This window comes from Hesperophylax consimilis, chromosome 2, assembly GCF_061612785.1.
Source record: "Hesperophylax consimilis isolate HC1 chromosome 2, BYU_Hcon_1.0, whole genome shotgun sequence".
NCBI classification, from domain to species: domain Eukaryota; kingdom Metazoa; phylum Arthropoda; class Insecta; order Trichoptera; family Limnephilidae; genus Hesperophylax; species Hesperophylax consimilis.
Window position 1 is genome coordinate 36072338 of NC_142837.1, and position 27570 is coordinate 36099907.

The 27570-nt window shown below is 33.1% G+C and overlaps 1 protein-coding gene across 1 annotated transcript in view; it reads right to left on the bottom strand.

The window, feature by feature from the left end:
• LOC149425961 (uncharacterized) overlaps positions 1–25623 on the bottom strand; it is a 33730-nt gene extending 8107 nt beyond the window's left edge. Inside the window, exons 1-7 of the mRNA XM_089643928.1 lie at positions 25508–25623; positions 23515–23611; positions 23258–23380; positions 12432–12535; positions 10720–10823; positions 1895–1955; positions 1690–1777 (exon numbers count right to left, since the gene is read on the bottom strand). Of these exons, the coding sequence (XP_089500054.1) occupies positions 1690–1777; positions 1895–1955; positions 10720–10823; positions 12432–12535; positions 23258–23380; positions 23515–23611; positions 25508–25623 (693 nt within the window). The remainder of the gene's footprint in view (positions 1–1689; positions 1778–1894; positions 1956–10719; positions 10824–12431; positions 12536–23257; positions 23381–23514; positions 23612–25507) is intronic.
• Positions 25624–27570: the final 1947 nt, after the last annotated feature.

The window sequence follows — 27570 nt, forward strand, 5'->3', positions numbered from 1 at the left end:
AATAATTATTTTTTCTATTTTGTTTTCATGGCTGTATTTCATTTTTCAATACACACGATATACTTACAATATCTTCTTCTTCATTTAATGTAAGCGCCAGTTCTGACACAGGTGGAGAGGACGCACCCGAGTTTGGTGTTTTCTGAAAATATCATTCTCTATTAGTTAGTAGCAATCAAGTAGTTCATTTGTCAACAATCATTTATATAAAAATAAATACATTTTTTTAGTAATAAGTATTATAGGCACTATTTTTTATTGGTGGTTTCAAAAAAGGATCAAAGAAAAATGTGCATAAAAACCTTTTGTGTAGCCAGGAACTCGTAGGAGGTTGTAGGAACTTTTAAGTATTGAGGTACGCGAAATCCTTTACACGGAGCTTTGTTTGGATTTTGTCGAAGTGCTTACTTAAAAAATGTGCCGAACAGATTTCACTGTGATAATTGGAGTCGTCTTTTCGTTGCATCAATCCATTTATTGTCCTGTTCCATAATTTGGAAATCTGTAAAAAGTTAAATATTTAATAATAAACCAATTTTAGCAAAGCCCTGAATTTTTTATAACGAAAAAAACGTCAACACAAAGATTATTCCGTCTTTATCCGTTCGCCAACAATTAAGCGTTGGTAATATGAGATAGAAAGAGACAGAGATACATCCAGATGCCACATGAAATGGGTAAGTTGAATTCTTATAATTTATGAGAGATTTCTTGTTAGTAAAACATATTATAAGTGCATTAAAACCCATTTACAACGGATATTTATTACATCGACACAAATAGTGCAAGGATTGTTTAAATATTGGTGGATTACTAGCTGTTTTGTATTTTAGCGTATTAAATATTTGATATGAGCTAGATGAAAGTAAAATTGATGAATTCTTTAATAAATACCTGTGATAACTGAATATTTTTTAATCCTTTTGTACTTTGGTTGAAGCACCCATACGTTGCACATATAGCGTTTTTTTACTTATATATTTGCACTTCCGACGTTTGAGTCGATTGACAGAAGATACTAGTGTGAAGTCCATGTGAAGTCTTTTCGGTTAAAAAGTAGCTACATACTGTTAAACAACCCGCCCCAAATCGTATGTTTTTAACAACAATACTTATGACACATCTGCCAGGTGTGACAGGCCTGGGATTGTGTGGCGAGCGATATGGTGTTATATAAAACGCTTTGATATGCATAGCGTAATGTGTCGCCACCTTCAATCGTGCTTTTATCATGTTTATAAAATCAACATACGATTATAATAAATTTATTGTGCTAATAATATAATAATGTTAAATGTTAAGGTGGGTGCTTACATCAGCGACATTATACTTTGAGATTTAAAAAAAATAATTCTATAAAATCAATCTCTCTATCTTCTATCTATCTATATACAAATAAAAATGTAGGTAAATGTTCGTTTGTTCAAAATCATAAATCTCCGAATGTTCTTCACTGATTGCTTTTGAAATTTTGACACAACTTTGCATTCGAAAAAATATACTTTTTTAAATCAACGCCATCTGTCGGACAAAAATGTTTTTTTAAACATAGCTCTCTGTTGGACGTAAAAACAATACGCTATATTGTTTCTATATCTGAACAGACAGACTGAGCCACAGCAACACGTGACGGGGTACAGCTAGTTACATATAAAAAGGTTCGTGCATATTTAAAAATATTGTACTAACCCCTTCTAAACTTCGTAGTGGAAACACGATCGACCTTTGCTTCCTATGTATGTTACAAGACACCTTTGAGAAAGCTAAAAGAAAAAGGCTGGAATTGAAAAATGAATTATGATTAACACTGATTACGGATCAAAAAATAAAATTAGCGTACGAGCATCAGACATTATCACGATAACTTCACACTATTTGTAATTTATTAACTCACCACGAAAACTTCAGAACACATTTCATTATTTTTGATTTATAACGCATCACAAGTTTCAACAATATTTTTTATATCACTTCAAAAAACTCAAAGAAACGAACTTCACGTAAATGTTTTTAATATGATTAAGTCATAAAAAGTTTGGTTTAACGCCTCCCGCTTTAGTTGAGCGAAAGAAAATTTTAAAATCACTTCAGTTTCTCAAAGTCTTAGAGACGAAATGACTTGTCAGTTAAGATATTTTTGGGCAAACATCGCAGATTAGCCTGGTTAGAGTCTGTTTGTCTAAAGAAATATTTTTAAAATAGTTTGTTTACACGACGTAATTGGTGTTAAGTATAGAGGCGTGTTGCTGAGAAGAGATGTCTAACTGTAGATGAGGTGGCGTTGCAGTTCTCGTTACACTGCTGAAGATATATAAACATACAGGGGCGGTGAATATACAAGCTTTGAAAATAATATAAGCACCATGATAATAAGAATACATATTTAATACACGCTTTAGAAACATTGCTTGCCTTTCGCAGACGAAACAACTAATGATAAAATAAAAAATACCTTATACACTACACACAGCGCTATTCCTCACGCTTTATTACAAAACAAATGCAGCATCTAATTCATACATTTAATAATATTTGTCTGAACTCTAACATCGACATTTTTTCGGATATTAAATTTAAAAGTGGCGTCATGTCAATAATATTATAAGCTGTTCAATGCGCATAAATATATATACACACACACTAACACATACATACACACTTTTACACTACACACGTCACCGGTAATTAGTGAACATGCATACCACATATTATGAGACATTACAAGGAAATATATCATGGGTACCATGAAATATTTAATATCTGTAAATTGATATCTACTAAACACATTAAACAATTTTTATTTATTTTCTCACTGTAATGTACATACTACAACTCGTAATACCTATCATATTATAAATAACGTATAAAGAGCTAAAATAATGTACTGTGGACTCCTCTTCCAAACACAAGCTAACGCTTCTATGGAAGAATAGTACTCAAAAATCCTCTGATTTTCTTGCCGGAATGCTGGGGATAGAACGTCTAGACGTTAGGAGAAATATTGCAATGGTGTTAGTGGCGCACAAGCTGCTAAATGGGCACATTTGCAATCCAGATATTCTGGAACGAATTTATTTTTATGTCCCTGATAATTTCATCAGAGCTAGACAGCACAGATTATTTATTTTTCCAAGGGGCAGGACCAACCTACCAATGATCATGCCTTTGGGGAGAATAACTACTTTGTTAAATCACATTTCTTCTGTGATTGACATTTTCAATTTGAACCAAAGAGAATTTAAGACGGCAATAAGCATACTATTTAACAAATCTGGTTAATCAGATAGTATTGATGTATTTACCCATGCAAATAAATGTATGTACTGACTTCTTATAAACTGTAATTTATAAACTGTTATTTGTGAAATGTAAATGGAATATACTGTTTTTCACAATAAATCAATAAAATAAAATAAAAATAAAATAAAATAAATTTCTTAATATGTAAAAAACCCAATGTAAATACAATTTTATTTGTAATTACTTAATATTAATATTTAATTATTTATTTAATAAAAAAATTGTTTCATCACTGTAACACCAATGTATTGTTTCTATAGTAAATATATAAATAAATAGTGCTGAAACCATGAATTCAATATCCAAAGCTGGCATTACACAAAAGGGGCGGAATCTTTTACCCTCACCCTTCCCTCGGGACATTTTCAAAGTTGCTTGCTTCAGAAGCTCACCGACCGCCCCTGTATAATACTGGTACCTACGTGATCATTAGGTAGTCCATTATTTACCCACTTCTCGTTTGAACGTCATGCCTTAGCAACTAATGTAAAGTCACGATTTTATTTAGGGCGGTACTTCCTCTCCGCTTATCCTTACATGACAATAAGAAATGATGTCATCATGTGATCATGCTTTCGAATTTGTATGTCACTTGGTTGATGTGACACTTAACTAACTATCCGGAGGCTTTCTTTTGGGCGATTTTCTCACTTTTACTAAAATTTGTGTTAATAGACTACCAAGTGGTGAGAGCTTTTGTTCTTGGCTCAAAATTTGCTGGTTCATTACTAACTAACTAACTAACCATCACGCCGTTTCCCCGCAGGGGTAGGCAGAGAAGGCGGACCGCCAAACAACTCGGTCTTGGCACACTCTTATTGCCTCATTCACATTCATACATACTCTTCCATTATTCTGATTCTTGACATGGCCCGATTCGAGCATCTGATGCACTTGATCGTGCCATGTCCTCGGGCGTCTCCGACTTGCTACCATTCGTATTTGCATCATATATCCTCCTTACACTCCTCTCATGCTCAAACCATCTAAGCGACCCTTTCTTAATCTTTCTCATTACGCTTACATGCCATGGTTTTACCACACATACGCCCCAGAGATTTCATTTCAATAGAATTCAACTACTTTCATCCTTTCTGCCAGTTCCATGCCTCACTTCCATACATCAGGGTAGGTACCAGCACTCCATTGTGCACTGCTAACTTCGCTTCTTTGGACAATTTTTTGTTAGCGCCAACTGCGTTCAGTCCTCTATTAATGGAGTTACCTGCATTTACCCTTCTTTCAATATCTCTGTCAGCCTTCCCATCTCTCGCTGGTTCATAACTTGGAGAAATACATTTAACAATAAATTATTTAATTATGAAAATTTATGGAAGTTTTTTTAATAAGCGTACAAACAAAGGTAGTGACTATTAACATATAAAAAAGACGAGTGTGTGTGGGTTAAATGTCTTGCTTTATACAAATCTACAATTTTAATCGGAGATTGATAAAATTTTGCACACTTGACCTTCAGAGCAAGAGGAAGGTCACTGTTTACATGAGATTTCTAAAAACGACCCGAATCCATTTTCCTGCCCCTTAAAGCAGAATAAATACCGGGAATTACTTATATTATATTTTGAGGCCGGATCTAAATAATCTGTCACTTTCCAATCACCCTAGGATAGATACCGTTTACTATTGTTGTTCCGATGATTTTTTCAAGCCAATTCTATATGTAACCTTGTTACAAAAACTGTTCATATGAAGTGAGAATTTCTTTCCAATATACATGGTTTTCCAATAAGAGGTGTTATTTTGATATTTCATCGTAAAAGATCAATGGTTTCGTTGCTTGTGTGGCACGTAGCGCCGTCTTGTTGAAAGTAAACGTTGTCCAGATCAATACCATTCAATTCCGGCCATAAAAATCATTAATCATCTCTCGATAGCGCAATCCATTCACCGTAACTGTTGCTCCAGCCTCATTTTCGAAAAAGTAAAGTCCAATGACTCTGCCGGACCATAAATGCACCAAACAGTCACACGTTGAGGAAAAAGAGGCTTTTTAACAATAACTCTTGGGTTTTCCGAGCCCTAGATGCGAAAATTTCGCTTGTTGACGAAGCCACCGAGGTGGAAATGGGCCTCAACACTCAAAATGATTTGCATTTGATTCACTCAAGTGAATTTTAATAATTTAAATGCGTCGTTGAAGCGTGTATCGTTCCATTTTTATGGATGGCGTAGTTTCTACTTGTCAAATGTCAAAAAATAACAGCTTCAAAAGTAACATCTACCGAAATAGCGGGCTATTCAAAATAACACCTCTTATTTGAAAAACCCTGTATTATATACTTTGGATTTCACCCATTTGGAATGATCTTGGATATGTTTTAGAAATAGTAGGGTTAATTTACTTATAGGTAATATTATTATAAAAAATTTCAACTGTTTGTTTTTTTACCGAAAAGGTTACGGATATATGTTTATTATATGTTATTTTGACCGGTCAGTGGTTGAGTGGGCATAGCGCTTGGGTCTCACCCGAGCGTCGCGTGTTCGATTCCTCGGCTGGCTAAGTCCTCCATCACAACACAAGCAACATTTTCGGCTTTCTGTGGTGGTAGTAGGAGATTTTCAAACATTGTTGGGTTATTCGTAACCCGGGAATGTTTGTCTTTCTTTAAAAAAAAAAAAAAAAAGTGATTTGTATGCAAAAAATCACTTAAGAGGAACGGTAACGCGGCCGTTTTCATACAAATTTAATTTAAATTTGAGGCCAAGATAACTATGCGCACAATAAATTTACGGAGCACTTTTTGAAAGCAATAAACCTACAAGAAAACAATAAACCTTTTAAAATAATTCGTTATTTTTATTGATGGCGTTCATCCAAGACAGTGCACTATACCTAATCGTGATTTGTAGATAAAAGAGGTTTAAAAAGTTAAAAATAATTATTTATTCATTACAACGCATGGAAATGGCAGGATTTGTTTCCCAAATTAACAACGAGACTTGCAATTTAAATTTTGCTCCACCTAAAGAGCGCAGTATCTGTTTGGCAACTTGTTCAGTGTTCAGTTTGAAACTTGCAACCTAATAATAATATTTATCGTTTCCCATTTCTACTAGGGCCGACAAAATTACTTTGGTTTGCAGACTAAGATCACAACAACTTACACGGAATATTACATTAATTTTGTGAGTAACTTATAATAATTATTAACCTTAGATAGATAGTCATTTACTGAATAGCGTTAAAGATAATCATACGTCCCCGAGACGTTTGCAAGGATATTAGTATATAATATGAAAAAATATGTACTTATTAGTATATTTAAGGTTTTACGCATTAGTTTATGTATTATACTAATAAATTAAAACCATATTTTGTAATTATATTTACTAATTACAAAATTTTACCTCCAAACATAAAAAACTCTTATAAATTAACAAAAATGTTTTACTTTTATAATTTAATAATATATTTTTTTAAAATTATTTATTAGTTTGTGTTACTTTTTGGTACTTTCACTATTACTAAATGCTTATCAGTATTTTTATAAAACAAAAATAATACAGTTACTATTATACAAATGTATTACACAAAATACGTGCCCGAAATTTCACAAAAGATAATCATAGCCATATCTAGGTATCTAGAGTACGTTCCGTTGCGACACAGCCATCTCATGTTAGCTCTAGCCGACGACCAAATTGACTGAGACAGATAAGAGGCTGCGTGTTGAAGTTAAAAAGAGACAATATTTAAAAAAACACGTCTACATCCCGCGGACGTAAATTATCTTTTTAGGGTTAATTTTGTTGTCTGTGGTTGAATTGGGAAAAGCAATGCTAAGGTAGGGTAGACATCTTTAGCCTTATAAACAAAGCAATCTTAGTCGTTTTTTTTTAATTCCAATTGAAATATCTCCTTATAATATACCTTAAATCAAGTTGCGCAAGATGCAGAACACTCAATATAAATGCTATACCTTATTAGAATGTACAAGGAGGTTGATATATTAAAATATGTAAACAGTATGTAGGCATCAAGAATTTTTATACATTGTACAGTTGTATTCATGAACTGGATTGTCAAGCTATAATTATAAAAAGAAGCAATAAGATACAATTTACAATTGGAAATCTCAATGAGGCAAGCAAAAAGTGCGTCAATTGTAGTACTTTAGTTTTCGTAGTTTTAGTGCTAAACTATCACGCGTCGCGTAAGGTCTTGTGCTTCCTCTAAGTAAATTGCCTTAAAAGTGACATATTGCCGTCGTGTGTAATGAGAAAGTGTTTTAATTACTCGACAAACACTAGTGAACGACATGCAATAACATTTCATTTTAAATCAACGAAAATGATCGATTATTATATATAATACGTATAACTGTTTTCTGGGTGAAGTCCTTACGCGTCCTTAGAGAAAATTCAAGGCCGACTAGAGTACAGGTCTGGGTGCGCAACTGCCTCCGTGATCGAGGTGTGAGGCTCTCGACTAGCAAGCCTGCGTATTAATTTTATCTCGCCACTGACACTGACCACTGACCCGCGATTGACCAGCACTTCACCGCCTGCATCCGGAGCCTTCATCATCGGTCCTCAAGTCATCTCACATACGGCGACCTGACTCAATAAAACACTGTGACCTTCACAACATCTTTCATTTCGTGCCTCCTCATCAGATCCTCAAAGTGGAGGCCCCGACGTGATAGTGTTACCCCGACTCACCGGTAACCCCGTAAAATGGGTGATCGGTTGAGGCACCACAGAGCTGCATGCACCAGACCATCTCCGCACCAGCGCGGATAATAGTGCCCACCATGGTTACCCGAGTGTATCCTCAGCCTGTGTTGTGAACAGTGTTTTGCAATAAGTTTCTTACTTCTCACCTTTTTTCTTAATTTTTGTGAGACAATAACAAGTCTAGATGTATAATAACCTTATTGGAAAGAAGGCTTGATTTTAAAACGAAAAGATGAAAAAAAGAATAAAGTTTTTATTGCTCATTTCATTATAAAATATATAAGAATAATAATTATAAAGTAATTCTAAGATACAATTAATAAAATTTTTATAGTACTGTTTCTTGTTCAAATTATTCCATAATATTACAATTAATAATATTATGGAATAATTCCACTCCTCTCTGCCTCTCCTGTTTATTGTCTTTAATTACAATAATTTCCTTTACACATTACATCTACAAAAAACTTCAAACATAATTCCTTCCCAATCTGCGTTTTCGCAAATACTTAATAATATTGTCAAATGTTCTTTTATTTAACCCTCAGTCGGGCACATCTGATCTGACAGACAAAGGTCGGAATCTTTTATTACCCCCTCTCCACAAAAGCGGCATCGGATCCTACCATGGAACTAGGATATACTCTTTGGATACTACCCTTTCCAGTACCTTACTGTTTTTAAGAGGCGCATTGAACCTCGTTTCTTACCTAACATCTTAGAGAGTTGTAGTGATGTCTGTGTTCTGTTATAGGCCTTATTCACCATACATTCCGGCTGTTCATTTTGCTTGACATCCAGCCAAAATGTACAGTGTGTGCAGTTCATATGCGTCAAAAATCATGACATTTGCTGGTAGGTACAGTGAATAAACCTATTAGGCTCATTGCGCCCAATTTAGTTATATTTTTGAAGGTAATCAATCTACATTGAGGTCACCAATTCTAATAAACATGAGAAGTCTGATTCTAGAAAAACATATTGTTTTTACCTAATTGTAAAGTTTGAAAAAGATTATGTTTTTGCCCATTTAAAAATATTCTACTTTTAGTGTTTAATTGTTTACACTATATTATTACTTATTATTTAGTCATTAAACGTTTTTTTCATCAAATTTCATTTATTCTCTTATTATACATCCTTATAGAGGTCAGTGATTACTTTTGGAGGGCTGAAAGTAATATATGTAATTACGAACGGCCATTTGCAAACCAGTGCCTGCCAGGCACATTGTGCCTGAAGTCAGGTGATCCAGAGGTGAGACCGAGGGAGGGTTAATGTAGAAAAGTAAAATCGTAAAAATATTTATCTTACACACTCCAATTTCACATCATATTACTTTAAATAAGTATAATAAATAACAATGGATACCCTGAATAGATAGACGGAGGTAGAGAAATGACCATCTGATATATTTTTAGGTTATCACGGCTAGTATTATGTTGATTGACTTTTAAAGTTTTAAGTCCGTGAGGCTTCCCGAAGCTTTGAATCAAGAAAAGTGAAGAAGCGCGTCACAAGCTCAACTTCACAAAAGTCCAAACCAAAATAAAAAAATATATTTACAAGTCTCATTCAGCAGTTATTGTGTTGTTGATGCCACGGTTCTACGAAAATATCTATTATATCTGCGTTACAAAATTTTATGTAACAACATAAAAAAGGACGCACATGTGATAGGTATTTTGCTAAAGTATTCATATGCCTAGCAAATTTTTAAAATGGGTTACAATGGTGACGCGAATTTATAAAATAATGGTAGGTAGGCATTTAAAAAGAAAATTGGATTCGATAAACTAAACTCAAAAACAACAAATGCTATCTGCAATTTTGTCACAAACTAATCTTTGCTATTATAAAAAGACTTAAATGTTATGTCAATAAAACAATATTGAAATCGGTATTATAGTTACTAACTAGCTTATTAGAATGTTAGTTCTAAATAATTTCATTAAATAATGAAAATATTATTAATTTAATTTATCTATTATTACAGATTAGCCAGAGCCTCTTAGCCACACGACAGTACAGATAATATATCGGTATTGGTATTATTTATAGATAACAAGACTGGTCAGTGTCTGAGTTGGCATCGCGTCTGGTCCCACCCAGGCGTCGTGAGTTCAATTAAGTTCCTCGGCTGGGCTAAGTCCTCAACCACCACACAAGTCTTAAGAGTACAAGCAGTACGAGACTCTCACATATTGTTAGGTTATTTGTAAACTGGGAATGTTTGTGTTTCTTAGAAAATTAAAAAAAAATATAACACAAATATATTGATTCTATAATACTACGCGAAATCAGTTTACTTACAATGGGGTATTTTCACAAACTATGAATACCGTTAAAAATATGTTGAATATTTAAAGTTTACGATCTAAAACTGCACTTTCCTAAACGGTTCCAACTGGCTACATTGTCATTAAAAAAAAAATTGACAAATCAGCAAATCCAAAATGGCACATTTTAAATCGTTATAGAAAATTAATAAATCAACATACAAATACCTTCATTATCGTCATTTTTTTCGAGACTAAAAAATGGTGAAAATACCTCATTATAAATTAAACAAATTTACCTATCTTCTCAATGATTTTAAATTATGTTACAAGTTGATCAAACATATTGCACGTTTTGTGCAGTGGTCTTAACATCCAAAAACAATTTAGATAAATTAATTTAGACTATCATGGACGAAGGAAATTGTATTAATAATACTTGTAGGACAAATCTTTGTAAACCGGTCGCAGTTGCCAAATTGTCCATTGCGTTCTGCTTCATAGAATGCATCGGGAAGATCTTCATCAAGGGACGCTGATGGTCTGAAAACAGCATAGGAGTATTGTTATTTTTTTAAGATTATAAACTTTTAAATAATTTGCTACCTGAGTGGATAATATAAACAAGGTAGATGATGGTGGACAATGAACCGTTATTCGTATGAAATCAAGTGTCGCCATCGGAGGTGGCCAACCACTTTCCCACCTGTTAACAGAAGAAACAGATGGTTACTCCTTCAAAGCTTTCACAAGAACTCTTTTATTTGGTGTAAATGAAGCTACAATGCGTCAAATCAGCAACACTAAGCACAGACCATCTCATTACCCAGGACTTTACAAACTTTTTACGCATTCAAAATACTCTCTGTTCGACACGAGAGAGAGATGTCCCAATTAAGTATCGCCAAATGCGCCAAACGTGACATTAAGTGTTGCCAAATTAATTTTTCATTTATTTATTTAATGCAAAAAAATGTACAGTATTATTTTACCCGTCATGCTGGGGATGTCATGCTAGTGAAGTTTACAGATTGAATTTATTCACAATATAATAATATAATCTAATTTTATATACCTCTAATTTGCTGTTGAGGGACGTATTACCAGTGATTCCCGAGATTATTTCGAGTAAAAAATATTAGTCACCGGCAACTTTTTCGGTTTGTAATTTTTTTTTTATAACAATTCTAAAAAAATTCTACCACATGCCGTCAGAAAATAATGTCCGAAATCACTGGTTAAAGTAAGTCAAGTACCTTCCTGTATAAATATTTTTACAGTTTAATCTTAGCTTGGGGACAGTCGGCACGCTTTCATGCCACGTCCTACTTTGTATCTAAGAGCATCAATGGCTTCTGTTATATTTTTGTCTTCTGTAATATTAATGATATCTGTCACCAAAAAACGCGTTTTAAATTTTACGCAACTGATCAACCACCACTAGCATAATGTAGGGTAAACGGTTGTTTATCAGTTGTGTAAAATTTAAAACACGTTTATTATAAAGTGGGGTAATTATTCAATATGTCATGTTAATGTTCAACAGAGGGGTTTAACGTTAATACAAGGCTAGGCGTATCTATAGCATTCTCATGGAAGGTTCGACCCTGGGGGTGGGAGGGAGGGAAGGGGGGGTGTTCGGCTAGGAAAAGGGAGGAGGGGGTTGGGAAATTTATTAGAAAGTTTTTGGGATATCTACTCACCACAACTTATACATCACATTGATTAAAGAGATGGTGCAGATAATATTCTTGTATTTTCCAGGAACTAGACCCCCAACCCCCCCCCTTAAATATGCCGTTGATCTAAGGGTTTAAGATTATCCTGGAAGTTAGGGAAATTCAATGTGGATATAAAAACGTAATTTAAGGATAATGACAGTACAGAAAAAGTGTACTGAACAAAAAGCAAAGTAGAATGTCTTGATATCTAAATTGTAGTATATAATCATTTTAATTATGCTTGATATTCATCAGAGATTAGAGTAGTGCGTAGCAGAAATGTAATTATAAGTGTTAATGTTTATATTAATAAGAATTGATTTGCAATAGATGTTAGAATACATGTTCACTTAGGTATATTTATTCACTACCTTTTTAGTTTAATGCCTAGTCTAAGCGTATGGAAATTAATGGATAGTTTTTTTCTTACGTAAATACGATGTATAGTAAATCTCCCATGACTCCGTTATGGTGAAGAGGTCTTTCGGCGTGTTCGCATATCGCTCTTAGTAGACATGCCCGCCCCGGTAGACCCTGCCTACAAATATAACAACAACAAAAAAATATATGTACACATTATTTATTATTTCCCCCACAATTGTGAATTCACTTTGTGGCATCATTTTAACCAAACAAATATAATTGACTTGTTGATATAGTGGTATAAATACACATTTTTCTACTATTAAATGTAGTTATCCATTATATTTAAATGAATCCTTATTTTAAGCCCCCGCATACTCAATTTCTACCGATTTATATCAAAAAACTTTTAAAGTTTTTATGTTCCAAAAAAAAAAGTTATTTTTGAAGATAGTATATATACATTTGTTATGCCAAAACGTTAATTATATGAAATTCCCTCGATAGAAATAAAAAGGAAAGTAAGCTCCGAAAATGAATAAAAACACGTGTTGTTCTGTTATTTCATATGTTATAGGCATGAAAAAGTGCCCAGTGTATCTTTAAATGCAACTAAAGCATTTGCCGATAGATTTTTGCTTTATTTCAAACGAGTCGTGTTTTATTAAATATTTTAACCATTTCAAACCGTCTTTGAACGCTTATTACGGGGCCTCAAGTTTTAAAAGACATTTTAAAAGTTTACAACAGTTTATATAGATCCAGCTCCTGGGGAAAAAGGTTTAAAAAAACCTTTTTTTTTGGAATGACTGAGATTTGAACCTTCCTCTCCAGGGACTGGAGTCAACGACTCTACCAGATAAAATGCAAGGTCATCGACAACGAGTCATCTGCCGAGTTACAACTCGATCAGATACTGGGGAGTAGGTTAATTTCCGCTTTAAATATTTTTCAACGATTCATTAATTAACGAAAAAAAAATTGAAAATCAAATAAAAATATTAAAAAATAGAGTTCTTCAAATAAAACTTGACGACAATAAACGAAAATTCCGTGCGAAAGCCTAAAATATATCTAAACTGAGGGTCCTACTTTGTTCCGCAGCTTTAAACAAACGTACAACTTGGACACTCTTTTCTGAAAAAAATACAGTAAATACAGGATTTTTCAATAAGAGGTGTTATTTTGAATAGCCCTCTATTTCGGTAGATGTTACTTTTGAAGCTGTCATTTTTTGACATTTGACAAGCAGAAACTACGCCATTGATAAAATTTAAACGATACACGCTTCAACAATGCATCAAAATTATTAAAATTTACTTGAGTGAATCAAATGCAAATCATCTTGAGGGATGAGGTCCATTTCCACCTCGGTGGCTTCGTCAACAAGCAAAATTGTCGCATCTGGGGCTCGGAAAACCCAAAAGTTATTTTTGAAAAGCCTCTCTATCCCCAACCTGTGACTGTTTGGTGCGGTTTATGGTCCGGCGGAGTCATTAGACCTTACTTTTTCTAAAATGAGGCTGGAGCAACAGTTACGAGAGATGATTAATGATTTTTTATTGCCGGAATTGGATGGAATTTATCTGGACAACGTTTACTTTTAACAAGACGGCGCTACGTGTCACACAAGCAATGAAACCATTTATCTTTTACGATTGAATATCAAAATAACACCTCTTATTCGAAAACCCCTGCTTCAGTATATAGATTTTCTGAATTATAGCTGAAATTAACCGATGTTAATACAACCCAATTTTTCGTATTTTCTCGTCGAGATTATGGGCGTGACTACCAATCAATATAAATAAAGTTGTTTACTTCACGTTTCAGAAGTACGCAGCTGTGCGAACTGGTTTTCCAATAAAGACTTTCTGAATAAATATATTCCATCTTTGATAATAATAATGTAATCAAATATCAAAGAAAATACAAAGAAAGCTTACAAGGTTCCGGCATTTATATTGCGGAGAATCCAACCGTGGTATCAGAATGTTACTCGATTCAATTGTGAAGTAATAATTTTAGAGGATATGTTACGCTGGTCACTGAGCCGTATAATATTTTTTTATTGCATATTTTTACCCCTGCGTGGCTTTTACGTTATTTAAGGTATTTTGTCATCAGTTTTACTTTTTGATTTCACAAGTTTCAAAAAGGTAGGTACTGAATTTTATTATTTTATTTTGATGAATATATTCATTTTTATGGAAACAATATGGCGTCTTGTCTTCTCTTTTGACGGATAAATGCATATTTAAAAGCTCAATATCTTGTAACAATAATATTAAGATAATTTGTACAGCGCTGTTTTTGTGAGAAATCACCTGCGAAGGAAATAACGTTAAGAGCTGAATAGTTGCGTTGATCTTGATAAAAAGTTAAGAGATTTTTTTGAGAAAATGTTTGTGAGATAGCTAAAACAATCCTCGGTTGTTTAATTGCTGTTTCGTGTTGCATTTAATCTAAAATTTTGTTTGTAAAAAAAAACTATGGTGTTAGCTTAGGTTAAGTTAGGTAAGGTTGGGTTAAGGCGGGCTCCCCAAAAAGTTTTGTTACAACCAGTTTAAACAAGAGTAAATATTTAACAATGTACATTTCTCTATTTACTATCCAAAACTGATATCTGCGTAAACGCATATGTTAAGACTCCGTAGTAGTCATTCAAAAAGAAGAAGAAGATGGTTTGAAAGGGAGACGTGTAAATAAGAATGTTAGAGGGAGCAACCTAATATTAAAAAAATATATAATAATTAAGCAAAAAAGTGCGAAAATATTTAATAAAATACGACTACTTTAAAATAGAGCAAACATCTCTCTACGAATGCCTAAGTTGAATTTAAACATGTAAAGTTACTGTGTTAGGTCTTCGTCTGTTTTAAAATCTATGTACATTGTTCATTGAACTTCCATGTAAATTCGTTTTCGTATGTAAAAACAAGTTTATTTTATTTTATTAATGTTGTGTTTCCCGAAATACTTTTTTAAAACTCATTGGGAATAATATATTATAAATTTTATTGTTATTATTTTGTAATTTATTATCACTTAATAAAATAAAAAATTTATGTCTACAAAAAAATCCGTTTTTATCACTTATTTCTGTGCACCCCCAAAAAACTCAGCACGACTTGTCAAATTTTACAGACTAAAAAAGGTGCTCAATATTGACAAACTGAAAATAATTTATTTTTCTTTGGTGCAATCTTCATTCATATACGGAATAATAGGATGGGGTAGTGCGCTATGTGCACATATAAATCCTTTACAAATAACTCAAAATTGTATCATCAAATTTATGTATAATCGGAAAAGAACATTTTCAACAGATGAGTCATACAAAGAATCTAAACTATTCTGTCTCTGTAAACTATTTATATTGCAAACTATGAAATATATCTTTAAAAACAAAAATAAATGAAAACAGAATCAACATGAGAAATAATAATATATTTAGTAAGACACCACTTTATTTTTGAATTAATAACAATAGCCAACCGGGTTTCGCTTGTCCCAAGCTTCATCAGGACTAAATATCAACTAAAGCAAATTAGATACAGGCACATATAAATATAGGTAAATGAAAACAATGAGTGAAAGAGATACAAAACAGATAGAAAGAGATGCAAATAGAAAATGTGGAGACAAATTATTAAGGATGATGAGGAGGGTGGGGGGGAAGGAAATAACAGTTTCAGCGGCGGAATAAATTTAATATGGGACTATCAGATAAATTAATTTGGTTATTTATTATATTTAAATTATTATTAACTGCTTTTTTTATTTCAAGGGCTTCTAAGTTGTTTAATCTAATTCCAGATCCATTTTTATGCAATATTTTAGTTCCCGAGATTTTATCGAATGAATGATTAGATTCTATTAAATGATTCGCGAATTCTGAAAAGGCATTATTGTTTAAACATCGTAAATGTTCTTTTACTCTTAAGTTGACATTCCGGGCCGTTTTTCCGATATAAAAAGCAGAACAATCATTACAATTAAGTTTATATATGCCCGAGTGGCTTAGTTTGTCGTCTTTATCTTTAGTATTAATTAAGTATTTACCTAAATTATTATTAGTGTAAAAAGCGGGTTTTATTTCAGATGGGAATTTTTTAACGCTTAAAGAAGAAAAGTTATTTGTATACAGAACTCTACGCCATTGGAATGTTTGATTTATATTTATATTATTAGGGTTATAAGATTTGTTAAATAGGAATTTATTTGATGCTATTTGTTTCAATTTTTTATTAAGAATATTGTCTATTAATTTTGTATCATACCCGTTATTTAAAGCGATTTGTTTAATGATGGATAATTCGTTGCAAAAATTATTATTATTCAACGGAACGGTAACCAATCTATGAATCATGGAGTGAAATGCTGAATGTTTGTGGGATATAGGATGGTTGGATGAATTGTGAATTGTAATATCAGTATACGTGGGCTTACGATAGATATTAAATTCAAATTTATTGTTAATTATACTTAAAGTTAGGTCTAGAAAATTCAAGGTTAAGTTTGTACCTAATTCTACAGTGAATTGAATTTGTTCGTGAAAGGAGTTTAATATTTTAAGAAAAGAGTTTAATTGTCTTTCAGTGCCTGTCCAAATGCAAAAAACATCGTCAACATATCTTCTCCATAGTAAAATATTCTTTAAGAGAGGTGAATTTGAAGCAAAAATATTGTTTTCTAAGTTATTCATAAAGATGTCAGCGATAAGGGGGCTTGTAGGAGCTCCAATTGCTAGTCCCTCTCTCTGCTGGTAAATAACATTATTGTATTGGAAGTAATTTTGATTCAAACAAATATTAAAAAGACGAGATAAATCATTAACTAAATCTTTAGACAAGTGAGAATTATTCAGTAAATTAGAAATTAGGGTTTTGCTTTCAGTGACAGGTACATTAGGGAATAAGTTGATACATCGAAAGATATTAATTTGCAATTACTGGGAAGAACCAGGTCCTTTAGTTCATCGATTAATGCTAATGAGTTTTTGATAGTATATTTTGGGAAAAACACATTGGCATCGTTAAATACTTTTGTTATAAATGAAGATAATTTAAAATTGGGGGAATTACAACAGGACACTACAGGGCGAATGGGGCAATTACTTTTATGGATTTTCAGAAATCCGTAAAGTTTTGGTGCTTTGGGGTTTTTTGTTAAAAACTTTGTTTGGTTATAAGAATCATCCTGAAAAATGGAGTTTTTAGAATTTTTTATAGCACATTTTATACTATCTAAATATTTAGATGTAGGGTCAGATGGTAAGACACTAAACACATCATTTTTGATGAAATCTTCAATTTTTGTGTTATAATCACTTTTGTTTAATATGATGACAGTGTTGCCTTTGTCGGCTTTTGTTAAAATTAAGTTGTCATTTTTTAACTTATTCCGGATACTCTTCATGATGTGGGCTTCTGGATCTGTTTTAAGGTTAAGATTAAATTTTGGGATTAATTTTTTTAAATTTTCAGCACTTTTGTATAGAAACGGTTTTGGTTTATTATGCAGAGCAGTTTCGATGTCCACAGCAACGTTTTCAACAGCATTATCGAAGTCATTTTTATTATATTTTAAGTTATATTTAAGACCTTTAGATAAAAGGGAAATTTCTTGATTGTTAAAATGTCCAGAAGAAAGATTTTTGACACGGTCAAAAAACTGATGTGTAGGTTTTACATGGGCACTATTATCTAAAGTTTGTTGAATACTGCACAGATTTTTCAGTTTTTTGTTTAAGATCTCACGTTTTTTAAAAGCTTTAATAGAGACGAAGTTTCGGATTTTATCATCGAACAGGTCCCATTCAACAGGATGAAGTTCATGAACAAGTTCAATATGTAGGAGTTTGAGTTTTAATTTTATATTGTTCCGTTTTTTGTAGGCATTCTTGAGGTCTTCTTTCAGCCAGGCTATTTTAGCTTGGCACATTGATGATTTGGATAAACTGTCGTTTTTGATACATCATCATTTAATATCATCATCATCATGAATCATTTAATAGAATCTAATCATTCATTCGATAAAATCTCGGGAACTAAAATATTGCATAAAAATGGATCTGGAATTAGATTAAACAACTTAGAAGCCCTTGAAATAAAAAAAGCAGTTAATAATAATTTAAATATAATAAATAACCAAATTAATTTATCTGATAGTCCCATATTAAATTTATTCCGCCGCTGAAACTGTTATTTCCTTCCCTCCCACCCTCCTCATCATCCTTAATAATTTGTCTCCACATTTTCTATTTGCATCTCTTTCTATCTGTTTTGTATCTCTTTCACTCATTGTTTTCATTTACCTATATTTATATGTGCCTGTATCTAATTTGCTTTAGTTGATATTTAGTCCTGATGAAGCTTGGGACAAGCGAAACCCGGTTGGCTATTGTTATTAATTCAAAAATAAAGTGGTGTCTTACTAAGTGTATGTTTTTTTCATTCAATATGTCACACCCCAAAGTATTTGCTTCCTTCGAAAATAATATATTTAATACTCCCCAAACTAACACCAAACACACTGCAGTTTCATTGGACCTCATACATTCAATCTTTTACCAAAAACTATTCAAGTGATAACTAAACTTGTTCAATATTTAAAAGAGTTAAAATTATGGCTTTTCAATACAGCAGTTAAAACTTTTTTTATTTAATTTATATCACTTTATGTTTCTCACAAATTATACACTTAATATTACACTAAACACTTATAACTTCGTTTCTCTTCTTTATTATACACTATTGTAAACACTTTAAATACTAACGGCTTAGACAAATTAAAATCTTGTTTTTTTTTGTTTCATATGCCCACAGTTTGTTTCTTTCTACGTACAAAAATATAGTGTATTTAACTATAAAACCCACGCACAGGCTGGGCCTTAGTGGGTTCCCATTTTTCTTATTAATTTTTATAATATTGTACGTACTTAATGTAAAAATTGGGAAAAATAAAAGCGTTAAATTTTTTTTTTAAATAATACTATTCAACGTAATTCTGCATGCTTTGTATTTGTATAATCAAGGATGCTCGGAGTTTATTATAATTGGCTTTTCCTATTACTTACATTTCCCGTTATTCTTTACGTGACTCAGATTGAATTGAGTCGGAGCCCGCTGAATTGAAGATGTTTCTCAATATTCCTAATTACCGAGATATAACGTATTATTATTATTAGCTAATAAAAACTATTTATGATTATTAATTTTCTTTTCGAATCATTGATAATATATGTCTATGGTCTATTTATGTATTTTTTTAAACATTTGCTCCACACAGGAGTCCCTGAGGAAAATATTTCTCCTCAGGGACTAGATCATCTTTGGGGATGCTGTATGGAGGGTCTTTTTAGAAAAAGAAGGGAACGATGTTTTATGAAGGAAAATGTATGAGAGTTGGGTAGGAATCTGGTGTGTCCAGGAGTGACTGATGTATGAATCCATCCTCCCACTGCAGTGCAAGGCGATGTTCTGAGAATCGTGCTGGAGAGGTCATGAGGTCTCCCTCAACCAGTTTCTGCCAATCTGGCCGACGCCTATTGCCGTCAAGACCTGGACAAATCTCACCCCACGAACCCGGGCACCCCTGCTAAGTTTTCATGGGTAGCAAACCACTTAGGGCGACCAATGGAGGAGGTGTGGGTTATCCAATAAATGGTTCCCCGGCGGTGGACTCATAACCGCTTCACAAATTAAGTATTTTAATTGTATATTTATGACTTATGTAAATTATTTCGTTAATAGTATGTATTTATAGACAAGTGGACCACAAAAGTCTCATATATACACCAACGACCAAAACAGCTATGAATCAAAAAGGATCAAATATATACCAACGTCAAAAAAAACTAAAATATGCACTATGAATCAAAAATGATCACATATGCACCAATGACCAACACAGCTAATTTATTTATTTATGAATCAAAAAGGCTCAAATATGCATTATGAATAATATTGGTTTGTGAAAATGCATGTAATCTAATGACGAATAACTAACCTTTCTATGTTTTTTTCCATAACTATATAAGCGAATCTCCTCGTTAAGATGCTGAAAGGTTCCGCTTCTTCTAGATTTCTCTTTCCCCTTCCCTCCACATACTGAAAATAGGAGAAAACAAAAATAATTATTCAAGCCTTATCATTCAACGGCAATCTGGAAATACTTTCAGAGCCAATTTCCGTTTTGTATTTTGTGTTTTGAATGCAAAAGAAGTTACTCTGCTTGCCAAAACAATCGAAAACTCTTGGCACATGAATTGGAAAGGTAATTTTAGTATTTATGACTTGAATTATTTTCTTAACTTTATGCGAGGCACTTGGAAAATACAAAATATGAAATTTACATGATGTCAATATTGAAATGTTCATATTTTTAACCCTAGAAGTGCGAAAAAGATCGAGTTGTGGTCGTATAAGTATTTGAACATCATCATCATTTTCAAATTCACACTGCTGAGGATGACGGCATGTCCAAGATGCTTTCCTCAATCTCGGTTCTGTGCTTTGCATCTGTGCTTTGGCACAGATGAGTCATACCAACCAAAAGTTTGTTGATCTAAATGAATATTTTTTTTAGTCATTGGATTAAAACATACCAAAATTGTCATTAATTGTTACTACTGTATTATGCGCGAAGAAGCTACGTACTTGGATTTCTAGTCAGTTCAACGGTTTAGGGAGACGTTATACTTAAGCGCATGGGCATTCATGAATTTCAAGATTTGTTCATCTCCCGAGCGTGTGTCTTTTTTTATTTATTTATTTAAACTGGGTTTTTACAGATAATCTCACTTAAATAGTGAAAAAAGGTAAGAGAGAAAAAAGACACAAATAGAGACTCAAGTTATACATTTTTTGTTTAGCAACAGCAGAACATTTTTTCTGAATCCGTCTAAATTATCGAGGAAAATGTCTACTTCAGCACACTCTATATTATTATATCGTCGACGCATTTGGGTCAGCGGGCTAAAATAGGTGATATTAATTTTAAATGTTTTCATACGAAACATGCTATGGTGTCTTGAACAATGAGAATTGGGAATATTTATTTCAATATTGCTAAGATATAATGCAGTGTCAAGATAGACATGAATTATTTTGTGTAAACATATTAGATCAGGCAATTGCCTTCTATTTTTAAGTGTATAATTCTTGAAATATTCAAGATGTACGTCGTATGACCTAAGATGGTTATGTGGACAACATTTGAAAGATAACAGTATTAGCATTTTATTTGAACCGATTCTACAATGTTTTCATATTTACAGTAATGTGGATTCCAAATTGTTCTGCCATATTCAAGTTTACTTCTAACTGTAAAGGGTTAAAATTGATAGAGAGTATTTGAAAAGTTTACATACTCTATGAACAGTTACCATCTTTTTAAGTGATTTGCACTGAATGTCGTTGTGTATATCAAAAATATATGATAAACATCTCACAATTAAACAACACTAATTGGTGTATTTGGTAGAATTGCACATCTTCTACCAACAGAGGTAAAGAGGGGCTTATACTTTAGTTTAATCCAGTCCCATGTAAATTATTTACTAGAAATATGGGGAAACACATACATTACATACGTAAATGATTTACAAACAATACAGAACAAAGTTATTATAAAACTCTTCATTTATAACCCGGACACTCCCAGGTATCAGGAAATGAAACTTTTGAAAATAAGAAAATTGTACGAATACAACATATGCCTCCTAATCTACCAAATCCAAAATGGACTTATACGCACAAACACAACATTTAAACAAACGTCACAAGTACACGAACATTATACTAGGCAACATAACAAATTATACACAAATACTGTAAGGACTGACAGTGGCAAAAGAAGCATTGGCCACGAGGGTGTACAAATATACAGATAAACTTAAAACGGAGAGTATAAATAATGTATTTAAAAAAAAAACTTTTTAATCTTAAGTTATTAGAACAATATTACAAAACTACTTATTTAATGTTATATGTACTTATTTAAGTTAAGAAAGTGAAATGTAAATTTTCTTTTAATTTAATAAATAAAAAAAATATATATGAATTAAGAATCAAGAGTGATTCCTAGATCTCTAATGGAAGACACTTCTTTAAGTACATATAATCTATTACATCAATGATTGTTTGCTTATATTCTACTGTTTTTGATCTGTTTTTTGCTTCCGCATATATTCGCTTGTCAGATCTCCTCTGGTTGTGGCCGTTGCGTCTTTTCATTCCGCGTCGAATTATTAACATTTTTTTCACCACGATTCACGTCTTAGTATTGTATGAATGAAATACGAGAAACGTATTCATTGAAAACGTAATAAAGATTTTTTTTGAAGTGGCCCCAGCTTTGCTTTGCATACAAAACCATTAAATTCGCTGACCTTTATCCTCCATTCATTAAATATGCTGTCAGAGAACAAACAACATTACGCGCTTGTTCTAGAAACATGATAATTTAGGTATAACGTATGCGTAGTTATAGCTAAGTTACAGTTTTCTCCTCGATCCTAGGTGATGAAATTTCTAATATTTTTTTATGTGAAACCTCACGAGAGCAGGGGTAAAGTAAAAGCAGGGGAGCTATGTCGCCACCCGGTTGGGCAGTGTTGTGAGGCGGATTAAGATAGGGGCTGTAGAGAGAGATTTATTAATGCGGGTCCTAAGGAGGCCCGGATTATATGAAGGAGGATTATTGTGGAGCTAAAGCTATTGGTGGCTTCCATATTGGTATTGTTTTTTTGTTTTAATGTATAAATACCACATATCAAATTCGTTTAGCAATGCATTTAAAGCCGAGCATTTTTGTAGATTTCTTCTCCAATCAGCGAATGTTTTGAAGTCCTTTTGCAAGGTGAAATAATGTAATATTAATACTTACAATGGATTCAAAGGCTGGTCGCACCCAAGAAGCATTTTGCAGTGTGTAATAATTTCCCTCTATGAAGTACGCCACCGACACGTGTTTGTTATACTCCAAGGGAACTGATAGAGTTGCGAACAGCTAAAAAGAAAAGATTTATAATAAAAATAAATCAGAGCTAATAAATATCGTGAGTTTGGGTTTTTTATTGCGAAATTGGGACGGCTCGGTCCAATTCGATAAATAAATGTTTGCAAAAAACTTTTAAAACTCACCCCCATTTGGGTATTGAAAGGTTCTATGAGGAACCTTTTTCTCCTCGACCGGCTCTCTGATTCATGACTGCTACCTCTGGCCATTGCTATTAGCATTCTGAAACGGTAAACATTAATTTAATTGATTTATGGACAAACATTAAGGTAGTAAAAAAGATTGAATACAAATAATATTTTAATCAATCCCTTGACTTGTCCAATATGATCCCCATGAAGAATCAGGTAGTAACAGATCAAACGCGATAACTATCTTTTCATACCATAGTAATAATATTTGTTTTCTAATTTTAAAAGCGCATTATTTATGCAACGATATCTAAAGGCAGAAATCATCAAGCTAGAAAATGAGTATAAACAGAGAGAATATTTTCAATTACTGAAAGCATTACAGAGTTCATAAATGGTTCGATTTTAAAGCTTTCACATATGCAGAAAAAATTAAATAACAACTGACTTAACAACAATTTTCAGCACGGGTTGTGTCACAGAATTTGAACAATTCATCAAATTTCAAAGTTTTTTTTCAAGTTCTTTGAAGGTTCTTTTCATGTTTTGTTATATTATCATTAATGACCAGTTTTTTTTAAAAACTGAAATTGTAACAGAACTTCAATAGAACCTTTACAGAAATTATAAAAATACTTTTAACTTTTTTGTTTCACAGAATTTGAATAAATCATCAAATTTCAAGGTTGATTTTCAAGTTCCGTGAAAGTTTTATTCATGTTCTGTTATTATATTATTATTGGCCAGTTGTTTCACAAAACTGAAACAACAACAGAATTGGAATAGATCCTTCACAGAATTCGAAAACCAACGTGAATTGTTCAAATTATTTGAAACAATCAATACAAATTGAAAAAACATGATTTTCAAGTAATTTCATGAAACAATACAGGAGTTTCGCGCACACACACTAATTAAGCATCACATCACGAGTTAAACCACCCTATTATGGAAAGCATAGGTCTAGTTGATCCACGATCATCGCTAACTCTCTTGTCGTGGGTCACAAATAATTATCACACACTGGTTAATCCAGTCGCACAGTGTTATGTCCGAATAACTGTACTTACAGTGCAAATACGGTGTAATTAAACAGCATATCGCTAAGGCACGAATCCCACTCGCGTCTTTGTCAATCAAGCTGAATGTTGGCAAGGATACGTTGTCACCGTTAGCCGACATAGCGCTACACCTCGTACAGAAATTGTGAAAATATCAGACGACAAATTGGACGAAAACGCCATGGATCGGAGGAAACGTTGCACCCGACGCGTAACACTTTACATGTGGTCCGGAAACTAGTTGTATAAGCGGGTGAAACTGACGTATCTAAACCATATTTAGAGTATTTGGAAATTAAGTAAGTTGTATTTAATCCAGAGAGACTGGGATGATAGTGCAATCGATAGTGATATCGCAGTCTGCACATTTTACATGAGATGTAAACATTATTTTAAAGAAAAAAAAGTAAGTTATGGCAATGTTAAATTAAAAAAAAAACACAACATCAATAAAAATAATTAAAGTACCGTTCATCAGGGTCGCCGCATCATGTGCATCCATCGCTCATTGAGGGGAGTGCCAAACAACTGGGATGTAGCCAGGGCAATGACGAAAGCTTAAATCAAATACAATTTTTGATTCAAAGACCCGTAGAATATACATATAAAATATAAATATAAATACGAATGTTAGAAGGAGCGCGCTAATATTAAAAAATGAAAATAATTAAGCGAAAATGGTGAAAATATTGAACCTTTCCTTATCTGTGGTGAGTACAGGGTGCGGCAGAGAGGACGGACGGTTTTAAAAAAATCAAAAAATAGTTAATTTTTAATCAAAAACATATTTATTGATGGAATCAGGTTCGCGAGAAAATAGCATTTGAGACAGTCAAGTGTGGAAAATCACATCAGACATGTGGTGGCCGAAATCGTTGATGCAGTGCTAGAGGCGTTCTTGGAAGTTCGCGTAGACTCTCTCCAACATCGCTCTCTCAACTTGGGCGACTTCCACGCGAATTGCGTCCTTCAATTCGTCCAGAGTTCGGGGCTTGTTCTCGTATACTTTTGAGGTAGCCTTGAGGTGTCCCCATGTCCCCATTTTCAGGAGTTCGAACTGTTCTCGGAGCTCCTCTTGGTCTTCTGTTGATCAGTTCACCACGCCTGCGAATTGATTCAACCCAACGAAGGATGGTATTTCGAGAGGGAACAGCTCTATTCCGATGAATGTTGAAGTGGCAACGAAACTCACGCTGTAAGACGGTGACTGACTCATTATTTCTGACGAAACAATCATAGGCGAAAACGCGGTGCTCCACCGTCCACGGCTCCATGACGACAACTGGTAAAACAATTCTAGGAACTAACGAGTCAAGCGGCACCCCCTTCCACCTCTCTCGCAGACGGAGGGGGAGAGTACTACCCATCTAAAAAACGTCTGTCCTCTCTACCGCACCCTATATTTACTACACATTGCTTCTAATAACTTTAATAACTCTATAAATATAATAAATTCTCGTTTCAAATTTTAGGTATTCCTCTGTTATTACATAGTTTTCAAATTCAATTAAAAATCAGAGTGTTTTGTTAAACATCGGGAATAAATACACCATTAAAATCAATTCATGTGACACTTGCTACGCGATGAGTGTGCAAGGAAATGAAAAGCTATTGATGTCCCGCTTTAGTTCGCTATGCGGGAACATGAGAAATCCACACGTCCTCAGTTGTATTTAGACCATCGATACCTACGACTGCATAGCTGTGTGTGTGAGTCCAGCGCCTATGGCCCATCCATGCAGCACCTGCAGCCAGTCGGTCGCGGGCAGTCGTTAGATAAGGACTCCTCGCACGTTTGTTTAGCATCTGCTGATGGTTTTTTCATGTTTTCATCAATTAAATTATAATTATTATCACTTTTGATATAAAATATAGTAAAAATAAGCAATTAACTATGAATATTCATATTTTTCAGATATTACATCGCTTATTTTGAGATGTGTATTGACTACATAGCACCGGAACGCGTGAATTTTTTTAGCACAGTAAGGGAAAGTTTAAAATACGACTCGTTTGAAATATTAAAAGTTAATTTAAAGATACACTGTTATCTTTTTCATGACTATAACATATTAAATAACAGAACAAAACTTGTTTTAATAATTTTTGGAGCTTACTTTGCGATTTTTTTCTATCAAGGGAATTTCATGTAATTAACTTTTCGGCAAAACAAATGTATGGATATTATCTTCAAAAATAACATATATATTTTTTGGACTAAAAAATTTAAAGAGTTAGCGAGAAACTTGTTAAAAATCGGTAGAAATCGGGTATGCGAGGGCAAATTTTGAAAGTTGATTTTTTGATGTTAAACTTTGTCGAAGCATAGACCTGGCTTCAAAAGTTTGACCTTAACAATTCAGTAGCCGAGAAAAAAAGAAAAATCGAAATGTTTAGATAAAAAAAAAGTTATTTTTTCACAGCAGTCACCAGTTTCCCGTTTTACCACTAGTTTCCAGACACCGTATACACAATTCTCCTGAATAGTGGGTGTTTGATCGGACCATTAGCGAGTTTTGTCTGCTCTTTAAGGTGTCATCGAATGATGGATTTTTGTGGCTGCTGCGTGAAATACGATGATTTGAGAAAAACATCTCGTTCAAGTATCAAAATCAGTAAAGTGTATTTTTAATATTTTTCTGAAATTCAAATCTGACTGAGGTTGATATTAATTCTGGCATTAAAATATAGTTGCGTTTTGATAGAGCTATACGGAGAAAAGCTGTTTTTTTAATAAAATATTAGTCATTCAGAATATATCTAAATACGTGTTCACGCAGTCCGAATAAATATAATTCACAAGATGCGAAAATATTATAATTTTTAAAAACACGTGTTCTGACTTCCTCATAACCTATTCTTGCTTTCTGATAGTTTGTTATGGAATTTGTCAATTCATTCGATATAGGTCTCCAGTTCCGTTGTCAACAATTTGATAATTTGGATAATTTGACCAGATTTTTAATAAATTAACAGTATTTCATATCAG